The sequence below is a fragment of the Oncorhynchus gorbuscha genome, linkage group LG08 (assembly GCF_021184085.1).
Source record: "Oncorhynchus gorbuscha isolate QuinsamMale2020 ecotype Even-year linkage group LG08, OgorEven_v1.0, whole genome shotgun sequence".
Taxonomy (NCBI): Eukaryota; Metazoa; Chordata; class Actinopteri; order Salmoniformes; family Salmonidae; genus Oncorhynchus; species Oncorhynchus gorbuscha.
The window spans coordinates 56,874,441-56,886,920 of record NC_060180.1 but is presented as its reverse complement, the minus strand read 5'-3'; the positions used below and the strand labels follow the sequence as shown (position 1 = coordinate 56,886,920).

Sequence of the window (12,480 nt, the reverse complement as noted above, 5' to 3'; positions counted from 1 at the left end):
CTATGCTCACCTCATCCCGTTATTACTATTTTGTTAGATTCCAAAGTCCAAAGAAAACTCACTAAATTAAACTGTTGGTTTTCCATTTTTAGATCACAGGAACTGTAATTGACTATGTTAATATGAAATTGGCTTTAAGCCAGTTTTACAATGGCATATTTCATACAGGCGTAACTTCTTCTTGACAATACAAATTAATCACAATGGCACATTCAAACCATTTTACCCTCTAGGCCCAAGGTGCATTATAAATACCCTTTTCTACATTTTCTTTGCTTAGGAGATAAGTATTGTTATACTATGCCTAAAGCAACACATTTGATATGTATGAGTCTAGTTTCCATGGTTTTAATGACTGTTAACAATGTGTTCCTCTTCCTTACCTCCGGCCATGGAATGGCCATGCAAATGAATTGGCATGTAATGGCATTATTTCAGTGTTTCCAATGGAGGGTCAGGTTTCATTTTCAGAAAATGCCACCAAAGGGGACGATTTTAGCTAATATGCACAGACATTTTACAGTTACATCCAGTTCCTGCTATTTCCAAGTCCCTGAAAGGTAAATTATATTTGACACTGCTTATAGATATTTCAGATCGATAGGACTATTGCTGTTTACAGTTATGAAAAATTATGTAATTGGCTTCGAAGGGATAACTGACTATTTCAGAGGTGGTTATAAGATATACAGTGGGGCAAAAAAGTATTTAGTCAGCCACCAATTGTGCATGTTCTCCCACTTAAAAAGATTAGAAAGGCCTGTAATTTTCATCATAGGTACACTTCAACTATGACAGACAAAATGAGAAAAAAATCCAGAAAATCACATTTTAGGAGTTTTAATTTATTTATTTGCAAATTACTAAATACTTTTTTGCCCCACTGTATGTCACGCCCTGATCTGTTTCACCTGTCTCCACCCCCTCCAGGTGTCGCTTATTTTCCCCAGAGTATTTATCCCCGTGTTTCCTGTCTCTCTGTGCCAGTCTTGTATGTTTCCAAGTCAACCAGCATTTTTCCCGCATGTTCCGTGTTTGGAACATGGAAATAACGTAATGCTCCTTTCATAGAAGCAGTTATTTTCACTCAGTGAGGAGGGGTTTGCAACTGCATCCCACCCTTTTCCTGTTTCAACCCAATTCTGGAAATGTATGTTTTCAGTATTTAAACATAATGCTGTTTATTATTGTGTTTACATGTGTGGCTGTTAACCATCAAGTCAAAAGAACTCAATTTTTGCTCAACTACACGAGGGGTATTATTTATTTTTCTTCTGTAGTTCTATCATTATTGTACAGATTGGATTTCATTATTTGCCTGTTCTAAAATCTTTGTAACTGGTATCCCCATTCATGTGGTTATTCATGATTCCGGATTTTGAGGAGAAATCGAGATTTTGGGTTAAGGATCACCTTTCAAACTCAAATCTTCTTCATCAGTGACTCTGACCAGAAACATGAATGCATGCAGAGAAGTCAGCATAAAGAAGAAAGTGCTTCCATATAACGTCCAGGTACCTCCGCTGGTCCTTTTATCGAGAAAGTGAAAGCTTTAGTGGTAGTACAGTTTTTTTCCATATTCAATTCAAAGTAATTTGCCCTATAAGATCCACTCTTTTTCTAACTTTTCAAATGGACTCTTTGGAGTGGATATTATCACTATTGTAATGAATGAATGCAGTTAGCAGAGACAGGGATGAGTATATCAGGAAGAGCAGGATTAAGGCCAGGCACCACAGGCTGAAATTACATTTTTGCATCTACTGTAGCTATACATTTTTGGATTTGTTGGTATTTTGGTCCATTCATATTAGTATTTTCAAAAAGTAAACATAAAAATGATAAATATATTGATGAAAATTTGTTTTCCTTAGTTTCTCATACTATCGTCATGAAAATGTCATCAATTTTAACCACATTAGTGCCTCCTGGGTGGCGCAGTGGTTAAGGGCGCTGTACTGCAGCGCCAGCTGTGCCACCAGAGACTCTGGGTTTGCGCCCAGGCTCTGTTGTAACCGGCCGCGACTGGGAGGTCCGTGGGGCGACGCACAATTGGCCTAACGTCGTCCGGGTTAGGGAGGGTTTGGCCGGTAGGGATATCCTTGTCTAATCGCGCACCAGCGACTCCTGTGGCGGGCTGGGCGCAGTGCGCGCTAACCAAGGTTACCAGGTGCACGGTGTTTCCTCTGACACATTGGTGCGGCTGGCTTCCGGGTTGGATGCACCTGTGTTAAGAAGCAGTGCGGCTTGGTTGGGTTGTGTATCGGAGGACGCATGACTTTCAACCTTCGTCTCTCCCGAGCCCGTACGGGAGTTGTAGCGATGAGACAAGATAGTAGCTACTAAAAACATTTGGATACCATGAAATTGGGGAGAATTTTTTTTAAATTAACCACTTTAAAATGGACATACATCCATAATTACACATGATTTAAAAACAAACTGGACTATATTGTATGTAGTAACTTACTTTGAAGAGATCGTGATTATGTTTTGGTGTTTGTTGTTTGGTAATCTAAATTCAGTTTACTTGTCTTGGAGTGCCATTTTCCCGAAGTCAGAATCTTCCAACATGCCAACTAATTTTCCTCAGCTTCAGAAGCATCTACAGTACATCATCAAATTGTATGTGGTTATCCTTAGATATATGCTTCAGACTTGCCTAGAGGTAATTGTTGATATGTTGTAAAAAAATACATACATTTCTAGGTAACATTTTCTTTAGAAAAATGTGCCAAAAATGCATATTGGTGACATAATATTTTGTAGCTCGCACGGTTCAGGTTTTACAGACGATTTTGTGATGGTTTTCTTGTCCGGATCCTCTCGTGTAGAAAAATGCCGCTTTCAAAAGCCCCATGTTATGGAATAGGCACAAACTTTATTTCGGCGGAAAGAGGTTTTTGAGCTTCAGCCACTACAATAAACAGTAAGTCTCTAGCATAAACACACGGAAGCTATTCGATATTAAAAATGTCCTCACCACAATCAACTTTAGGGGGAGCCTTAAACATGAACAAAATTAGCATATCAGGTTAGGAACTGGAGGAGAATCACAGAATAAAAGGATATTTAACATAATGACAAATGGCATGTTTGATGTAGAAGTCTCTGATTCTCCCAGCATGCTCACATACAGTATTTCCTGTGGATTTACTTAACCATCTGCCAGAAAATTATGAATGATTCTCGCTGAAACGTGTTGGTTTTAACAATAAATAATACTTTGTATCAACTACCACTATCCTCCAAGAGTTGCTGAATTTCCTCTTCATATTCAGAAGATACTGCTTTGCAATTTGTTAATGATTGACACTGGCTCTTCTCTGCCTTATTCCCTCTCTCCCTCATAAGGCCTAGTTGGATGGGTGAGTAATTGTGGGTCTCTAAATAGGCTGTTTTGTCATACTTAATCCAGGCAGAAGAACTTTGCCCGAGGCATCGAGCAGCAGCTCCCAGATGGCATGGTTGTGGCATCAGTTCCAGCCGAGGTGCAATGCCACGAAGAGCTGTCAGACCCAGTCCCTGACCCAGACTATCTCACAGGTAGGAGCAATTTGGAATCTATAGATTTTATCCCTTATTTTGTCATCTTGACGTATACCAAGAAGCTTCGTAAATTGTGCAATATCGTTTTTTCTTAAAGTGGAGAAAACCCTCTAGAGGGAATGTCAGAGGCAGCAGAGTGCAGCTGATTTGATTGGCTAGTAGCATGGAAACACAGGCAATAAACCCATGGGTTTAATTTCCAAGAAAAAACATCCAAGATTTTTTAGGAATTTAAAACTAACATGTCAGGCTAACATTTTTCCTTAAACAGAGCCAATGTGTCCCATTATTTGGGTGTGTTTAAATTGAATTGACTATTGTCCAGTATTCAATATTGCTGCTATGGTGGTGTTATAACCAGAATTTTTTTAAGAATGTGGTTACGTCTTTCCCTTTCAGTGCTGACCTCAGTCACTAGCGCTGGTATTACTGATGACTGACAAAGAAAATCATACATTTTGTCGCTATTCGCTATTGTCTTTCATTGTAATCTATACAATCAACGTGTTTTCCTCCTGACACCTGTATTGTCAAATAACCTTGTTTAGTGTTTACATAAAACATGCACGCTATCCACATCCACCTTCAACAACTTTTTAAAAACGTGTGTGATTGAATCCAAACGGAAGTCTCTCGAAGTTACTGCACAATCCACATCCACAGAGTATGCCATGCTACCAAGCATGTCATCCAAGTAAATAATGAACTGGAAGGAAATGGGAGAAGATATTAACAAAATCATTTTTCATGAGGAAAGGGGCTGATCTGGATGGTGCCACTGTTGTCAGAATTCATTAGTCTTCAGATCTGAATTCTGTCTGGTGCTTCTCCACACTACAAGCACAGCACATGGTGCCAGCCATGCCATTTAGACAGAATACAGAGGTTCAATGTAAACCACCCTCATTAACAGAGGAAAAGATCCATCCTTGCTCCACCAAATGACTCAGGCTTCAATGTGCTGCATCTTTCATCATTCCATTCACATCTCCCATTTGCTGCTGTTGTTGGCAGGTACAACATTTTACTGTCCAATTCAACATTGCTGCAAAGGGGAGCTTAACAGGATATTTAACATTTGGATTAGGCCTATTCTACTTTAGAGAAATCTATTTCTGTCCTATTTCCTGGATATGTAAAGACTCAGATCTTTACTTTCTAGTTTCTTCGTTTTATCATGATAATGAAGAAAGAAAAAAGCTAGATATATGCTGTGAAAACTGTAAAGCTGTTATCATATAGTATGTTGTAACGCTGTCATGCAGTAGTCATTGCAGTACAAAGGTTGTCTTCTCCATTAAAGCACTATCGAATTTGCACTGGGACAATTTACTCTTGCATATTACAAAGAAACTCACAGTGGAGATGAAATCTTGTAATCTCCACACATAGTTATGCTTTAATGAGAAACCATTCAGCATTATTATGGTACCTTTGTTAATATGGCTTAAGGCTCCCGAGTGGCGCAGCGGTCTAAGGCACTGCATCTCAGTGCTAGAGGTGTCACTACAGACACCCTGTTTTGTTTTCAGGCTGTATCACAACCGGCTGTGATTGGGAGTCCCGTAGGGCGGTGCACAATTGGCCCAGCGTCGTCCGGATTTGGCCGGTGTAGGCCATCAATGTAAATAAGAATTTGTTCTTAACTGACTTGCCTAGTTAAATGAAAGTTAAATAAAAATAAATGAAATGTATGCCTATGGTAATGGTACCTATGTTTAGATGCAACTGGCCTGATGCGTCCAGTGGTGCAACAAAACAAAGTCCATACTAATGTCCAGATTTGGATGGTTTATATGACCTCTCAAAGAAGGTGACTTAGACATTACAGGGCGTCACACTCCAAACCACATTTACAAGGTCATTTCTAAGGTAATGGATAAACAACAAAGACAGAATGTCATCAGTTAAAATGTGATGTTTATTGGAAACTTCTGAGGATATCCCAGGGCCTTGTGCCTCTGTGGAGTATAAACCTTTCTATCCAAGTGTTGCTGTGGGGCTGGAGGAGAGCCACAGCACAGGATCCCATCACCATTTCACCATGCCCAATGGTTGTGTTTCAAATGACACCCTATTCCCTATTTATTGCAATACTTTTGACCAGGGTCCATAAGGATCTGATCAAATGTAGTGCACTAAATGATGTATATCCCCCACTCTGGCTGGAATCCAATAGGAATTACACATCACTTTGCAAGCCAGCATAATGTAACTTGCAGGCTTGATGTGTCCTGTAAAATATGCGTTTCAGGCTACTGTATTGGGTAAAACTAGGCCCTCAAAAGAAGGCCTTATGAATGATGCATTCTATTGTCTTAAATAATATAACATTAATGACAACATATTCACTTAGGATCTCACTTGGTGAAGGCCACAGGACTGAAAATGAATAAATGCAACAACCATGTCTCTGTCACTAGCAAGCACAGTCATGGTACTGGTAACTCTAAAATTACCTAAAGGCACCCTGGGAAATATGCAAATAAGGCTTAAACCCTACAGCAGGGCTATTCAATTCCGGTCCTGGAGGGCCAAAACATTTCTGGTTTTCGATTTTTATATGGTTCTTCAAAGAAACATCCCATTTATGGTTCTTCAGAGACCCTAAAATGGTTCCCCTATGGCTTTGCTTTCAAGAATCATATTTGGTTCAAACTTGCACCTGTATGATTAGAGTGTAGCATACATTCTTATGCATACAGGGTGTGGTGGCACTGAAGTCCTTTCAGGCACAGTGATTCTTGGGTTTTGCGCTCTGCTCTGAAACATGACATTGTCAGATGCAGAGTCGTCAAGAGAAAAATAACATGATTGGCCTCACCAAAGTCATAAAGAAAACCACCAGTTTTGCCCACTGGGAATATATACTGTAAATGCCGAAGTCTGAGTGATTCATTGCAGATTTGATTTAGGTTTTACAATTTAGGTTTTACAAAATGCCCTATGCTATACTGTCTGAAAATCAAATTACCTGAAATGTATATCCTTACAAGGACTATTCTCCTTAATCAGCATTTTACTGAACATACATAGTCCTGAATGTGTATACTGGTATATGCATCGTTCCACTTTGATTGTATCATGTCAGAAACAGTGAATTTACTGCAACTGGCACTTCATTGTTAACTTAGCTAATAGTCCATGGGACAGGGACAGAGACAATGAGGAAGTATCTGCTAGTGCTGTTGAGCAGTTGCCACCCTCCCTTGCTGATTTAGGCAGGTTGGTGCCATGGTCAGTGTATTTGTCACTATGTCAGCACTCCTTGCGCTACCTCTCCAGCCCTCGCAGGGCAATGCATTCATCTTCCTATTCATCTCTGGGTTGGAAGTCATTCATCATAGGCCAGAGGGCTCCATCAATGATTCCAATGGGGAAGAGAGGGAGGCAAGGCTTTGAAAGGCAAATACATCTTAATTTAATTGGAAAGGGTGAAGCAGGTATGCTTTCACTGCCACTAAGCAGATTTCCCATAAGATGGAGAAAGGGAGAAGTCTTTTTAGCTTCTTTAAGCAAAAGGAATGACCAGCAGTCGTGGTACCTATTGTGGGTGGCTCGGAGGGCAGCTGGGTTTTTAGCGATTGTCTTCAGGAAACTCTCTCACAAAGGCACTGGCTGTCATGTCCTCAGTGCTCAGATTGTCTAAATGTATATGAGCATCTGAATGAGTATAGTGAAAGTGTCAATTGAGAGAGAGAGAACGAAATGGGAAACACCACAGGTGAAAAGTACCATCAGTGTCAATCATTTGTGTGCTCTAGCACTAGATTAGATTCCATTGATCGTCAAATGAGTGGGCACTGGGTACTTTTTCCAGTTCGGAAAAACGGCTGACACAGGAGTTTTGACGCACTGAGTTTTTATCTCCTTTGTGTTATTAGTTGCGCCCAGGCAATCTCCGGAAGTCAAGTCCTGAAGCAAAAGCAAAAGTGACAGGTTCAGATCTTTAATAACCCAACAAATCCAATCAACAATCTCTCAGAAGCTTGAATAGCATCAATGTCGACATTTCCAGTTGCAGTGCGGGCAGGTCATCACAATCTAATTTAGTAGACCCCCTAGCCCGAAAAATGTATATACACTGTTCTAAACTCTCCAAAAAGCAGCTGTAATGCATGCTGATTCAACCAGCATCTGAAAATAGCTTTCATATTCTACACCGTGCTTCTACACCTGCATTGCTTGCTGTTTGGGGTTTTAGGCTGGGTTTCTGTACAGCACTTTGAGATATCAGCTGATGTACGAAGGGCTATATAAATACATTTGATTTGATTTGATATTCCAATAACAATCTGGTGAATTCAGTTTTCACACAGAGCCATACAAATGGCATGGCTTAGGTCAATTGTTATTGACAAGATTTGTCTTCCTCCGCTAAACTGATAGCATCAGAGGAGGGTTTGCTGCTGGCTTACCTATTTTCTTTGTCATTCAGTGTGTTTGGTGAGGTGTGTGTTTGTGCACGTGTGTGTGACTGAGTGTGTCTTAGCATCTTGCGTTCATGTCTGGTAGCCAATTTCTATCATGCTTCCACTGATAAGTTAACATTAAATCTTACAAAGTCGATCAATCTCAGACAGGTGGGATCATCTTGATGCAATAGGTTCATTACAGTAGATGCAGCGGTAAACCAGAGGAACACACTGTTAGTTAGGCTCATATTCTGTTGTTCTAAATTCCAAGAATCCAGTACATTTCTGAGTAACTTTCCTGAATTATTCTCTCATTACTGTATTTGACCTATATCTTAGAAAGATAAAGCACAAATGTAGCCTACAAGTCAATCTCAGCTGCACTAAATAAAGCACACATGATTCATTATGATTCATTATGATCATTAATCTGGAATGACATTCACCCAAATTAATTACTCAGCCTCCACGAGTCTAACATTAAGAGGCTTAATTAAAATGAAAATCGATCTATAAAAATGAAGCAATAAGGAGATAAGTTGTAGCTGTCAAGGTCATATGTCTGTTGGTACACCCTCAACTGAAGAGAAGTTATGTTATTTTCATATGATCTGTTCTAGCCATCCCTCAGGGGTGTAACGTCCTCAGTGTCTCCAGACAATGGTTTCCTTTAAATGTGTCAGCATTGAGATGCCACATAATCTATATTTTATTAACTTGACGCAGGAAAGGAAGGGCATGCCTCCAGGGGCTTCTGTTGGTGTTCAATGCATTTCAGTTTCACCTCCCCATATAGCTATTACTGTATCAGTTTATAGAATATGATGCTGTGTCTGGGTATATCTTTAGAGTAAAGTGGTCTAATGAATAATTTTGTGTTTTTAGACTCTTGCATTTCAACCTTTAAAATGTCATTTTTAAATTTCCAGGGTCTGCTACTGGGCTTCGAACCTGACCGTTTCCCCCTCTCATGTCAAGAGGGTTCCTGAGCTGGCAGAGTAGGTTTCCATATTATCAGGTCATTCCTTGGCTGGCCATGGTTTGACCTGCAGTGTTAATAGCATTCTGTTCTGCTGCAGTTCCCTACTGGGAGGTTCAGGACCCATGAGCAGCTCCTGTCAGCTTACTTACCTTACTTACCGGTTTTGTGCCTGTTTTCAGTAGATGTTTTGACTATTTCCTTTCCCACAGAACTGTGGCTCAGTTTATTTTGCATCAGTCCTTTTTCTTTTTTCTTTTATTTTACTTAACAATAAATGCCAACTCTATAATTAAGTTGAAAAAGTTGTAATAAATCACTAAAACATACATTGTAACACTCCAGTCAGGTTGTGTAGCTTATTCGCAATTTCATTGTGGCTTATCATAGCTGCATTAGCCTGACAAATGATGAGAGTGACAGTAAGTGTTGTTTTGAATGACAGGCAATTTGTCTAAAACCTTGAAGCCAGTGTCATTTTATTTAAGTGAGTGTGGAATAGGTGAGACATTGAGGTTTCTTACATAAAATGTAAGTATTCAGCAGAATCTCTTATCCAGAGCGACTTACAGGAGCAATTACTGTTAAGTGCGTTGCTCATGGGCACATTGGCAGATTTTTCACCTAGTCGGCTCAGGGATTCTAACCAGCTACCTTTCAGTTACTGGCCCAACGCTCTTAACCGCTAGGCTACCTGACGCCCTTTTTTTTCTTAATATATGCGATTATATGCGAAAAGAAGCAGTTGATTTTTAGCAACAAAGGTTAAGTTAAGATATACTAACATTCCACAAAATTACATTATTGTCTGTTTTCCATGTACAAACCTAATTGTGTCACACTTAGGAGAGCCATGTTTAACATTCTAAAAGGATCCTCCTCTCTCTCTCTCTCTCTCTCTCTCTCTCTCTCTCTCTCTCTCTCTCTCTCTCTCTCTCTCTCTCTCTCTCTCTCTCTCTCTCTCTCTCTCTCTCTCTCTCTCTCTCTCTCTCTCTCTCCTCTCCTCATGTGCTATTAATTGGTTGCACAGTTACAGCAATTGTTTACTTGCCAAGGCAATTTGAATTTACAGACTGGTATATAAAGTTAACTAGTTTTACTACACAAGCTGAGCTTGTTCCCTAACTTCAAAGATAATTGCTATGTTAATATGGAATCAGACTCTGGCTTGCTCATGCATTCACATGCTACAACATATATTTTCTTTTCACAATTAATGGAATTAGCCAATTTGCGTTTTTCCTGTTCAGCAAATATATACTTTATGGAGTACATATCCACCTTTTACTAGGGCTGCAGGCAGCCTAGCGGTTAAGAGCGTTGGACCAGTAACTGAATGGTCGCTGGTTTGAATCCTGAGACGACTAGATGAAAAATCTTTAGCAACCCTAATTGCTCCTGTAAGTCGATTTGGATAAGAGTGTCTGCTAAATTACTAAAATGTAAAAAGAAAATGTTGTTTGAATCCCGAGCTGACAAGGTGGGCAATCTGTCTATGAGCACTTAACCCTAATTGCTCCAGGGTCACGGTTGATAATGGCTGGTCGTGACCCCACTCTCTGAGGGTGTGTCAGGGGCAGTTGGGATCTGCAAAAACACATTTTCAATTCACACATGTTTATAATACACACATGTACATGTGTGAACTAGGACAAATATATGCACCCAAGGTTACCCACCTAATTTGTTTTACCTTTGTATAAAATAATGTGTCTTTCTCTTGAAGATAAACTGAAACCATTGATATTATTAACCCCTTGACGTATACGATCACATAATTTGTGATCATTGTTGAGTGGTCCCTGCAGCGTACCAACGTGATTGGTACTGTAGCAACAGAATGTATGATGCACCAAACGCGCCTAAACAGCATTGTTGTCTGAAAAGGATCTGGAAAAAACGTTTGGGAATGATGGGAAATAAAGGTCTTCGCAACTTTATTCCTCAATTTCACCTTTTATTGTAAAAGATAAATGTGAACTTCATCATCCAAACATCACACGGAACACATCCACAGCCAAACTCATTCCATAAACCAGTCTAAATAACAAGTTAGCGACCTAACAGCTAGACCTGTTTACAATGTATCACATCTCTAGTGAGCACAAGGGAGAAATGTAATATTGTTTAGAAAGGGACTCGGCAGCCATGTTTGTTTTTGTTTGACAAGCGAAAACTCCCTATCCCACAATGCCATTCACTATAAGGCGCAAATAAACAAAGTCAAAGTCAAAGATGGCTGCACCCATTGCCTGAAAAATACTTAATTTGGCAACTTTTCAGCTAAGCACTGGCGAAGTGAAGAAAGAAGTTTATCCGACTCAAATCGAATCAAATCAAATCCAATTTTATTTGTCACATACACATGGTTAGCAGATGTTAATGCGAGTGTAGCGAAATGCTTGTGCTTCTAGTTCCGACAATGCAGTAATAACCAACAAGTAATCTAACTAACAATTCCAAAACTACTGTCTTATACACAGTGTAAGGGGATAAAGAATATGTACATAAAGATATATGAATGAGTGATGGTACAGAGCAGCATAGACAAGATACAGTAGATGGTATCGAGTACAGTATATACATATGAGATGAGTATGTAAACAAAGTGGCATAGTTAAAGTGGCTAGTGATACATGTATTACATAAGGATGCAGTAGATGATATAGAGTACAGTATATACATATACATATGAGATGAATAATGTAGGGTATGTAAACATTATATTAGGTAGCATTGTTTAAAGTGGCTTGTGATATATTTTACATCATTTCCCATCAATTCCCATTATTAAAGTGGCTGGAGTTGAGTCAGTGTGTTGGCAGCAGCCACTCAATGTTAGTGGTGGCTGTTTAACAGTCTGATGGCCTTGAGATAGAAGCTGTTTTTCAGTCTCTCGGTCCCAGCTTTGATGCACCTGTACTGACCTCGCCTTCTGGATGATAGCGGGGTGAACAGGCAGTGGCTCGGGTGGTTGTTGTCCTTGATGATCTTTATGGCCTTCCTGTAACATTGGGTGGTGTAGGTGTCCTGGAGGGCAGGTAGTTTGCCCCCGGTGATGCATTGTGCAGACCTCACTACCCTCTGGAGAGCCTTACGGTTGTGGTCGGAGCAGTTCCCGTACCAGGATGCTCTCAAATGTGCATCTGTAGAAGTTTGTGAGTGCTTTTGGTGACAAGCAAAATTTCTTCAGCCTCCTGAGGTTGAAGAGGCGCTGCTGCTCCTTCTTCACAATGCTGTCTGTGTGAGTGGACCAATTCAGTTTGTCTGTGATGTGTATGCCGAGGAACTTAAAACTTACTACCCTCTCCACTAGTAAAGCCTCAAACATAAATTGTCTGCAACATTGAAATGGGCTACTTCTTATATCAATTAATGAGGAGGCGGAGCACACCTTAATTCAAACTGTTGTTAGAAAATAAAAGTTGTTAAAATGAATTTGAAATTTACAAGTTGAAACATAGCCTATAGATAATTATCAGGTTTGAGGGCAGCGCTGGTTAACTTTCATGTTGCGTAACACTCACATTTTGGAAC

The 12,480-nt window shown here is 39.9% G+C and overlaps 1 protein-coding gene across 12 annotated transcripts in view; it reads left to right on the top strand.

The window, feature by feature from the left end:
• LOC124041872 (astrotactin-1-like) overlaps nucleotides 1–12,480 on the top strand; it is a 257,985-nt gene that overhangs the window by 124,829 nt on the left and 120,676 nt on the right. For all 12 annotated transcript variants that reach the window (XM_046359962.1, XM_046359960.1, XM_046359967.1 and 9 more), the window contains one exon: nucleotides 3,419–3,546. In XM_046359962.1, the coding sequence (XP_046215918.1) occupies nucleotides 3,419–3,546 (128 nt within the window). The remainder of the gene's footprint in view (nucleotides 1–3,418; nucleotides 3,547–12,480) is intronic.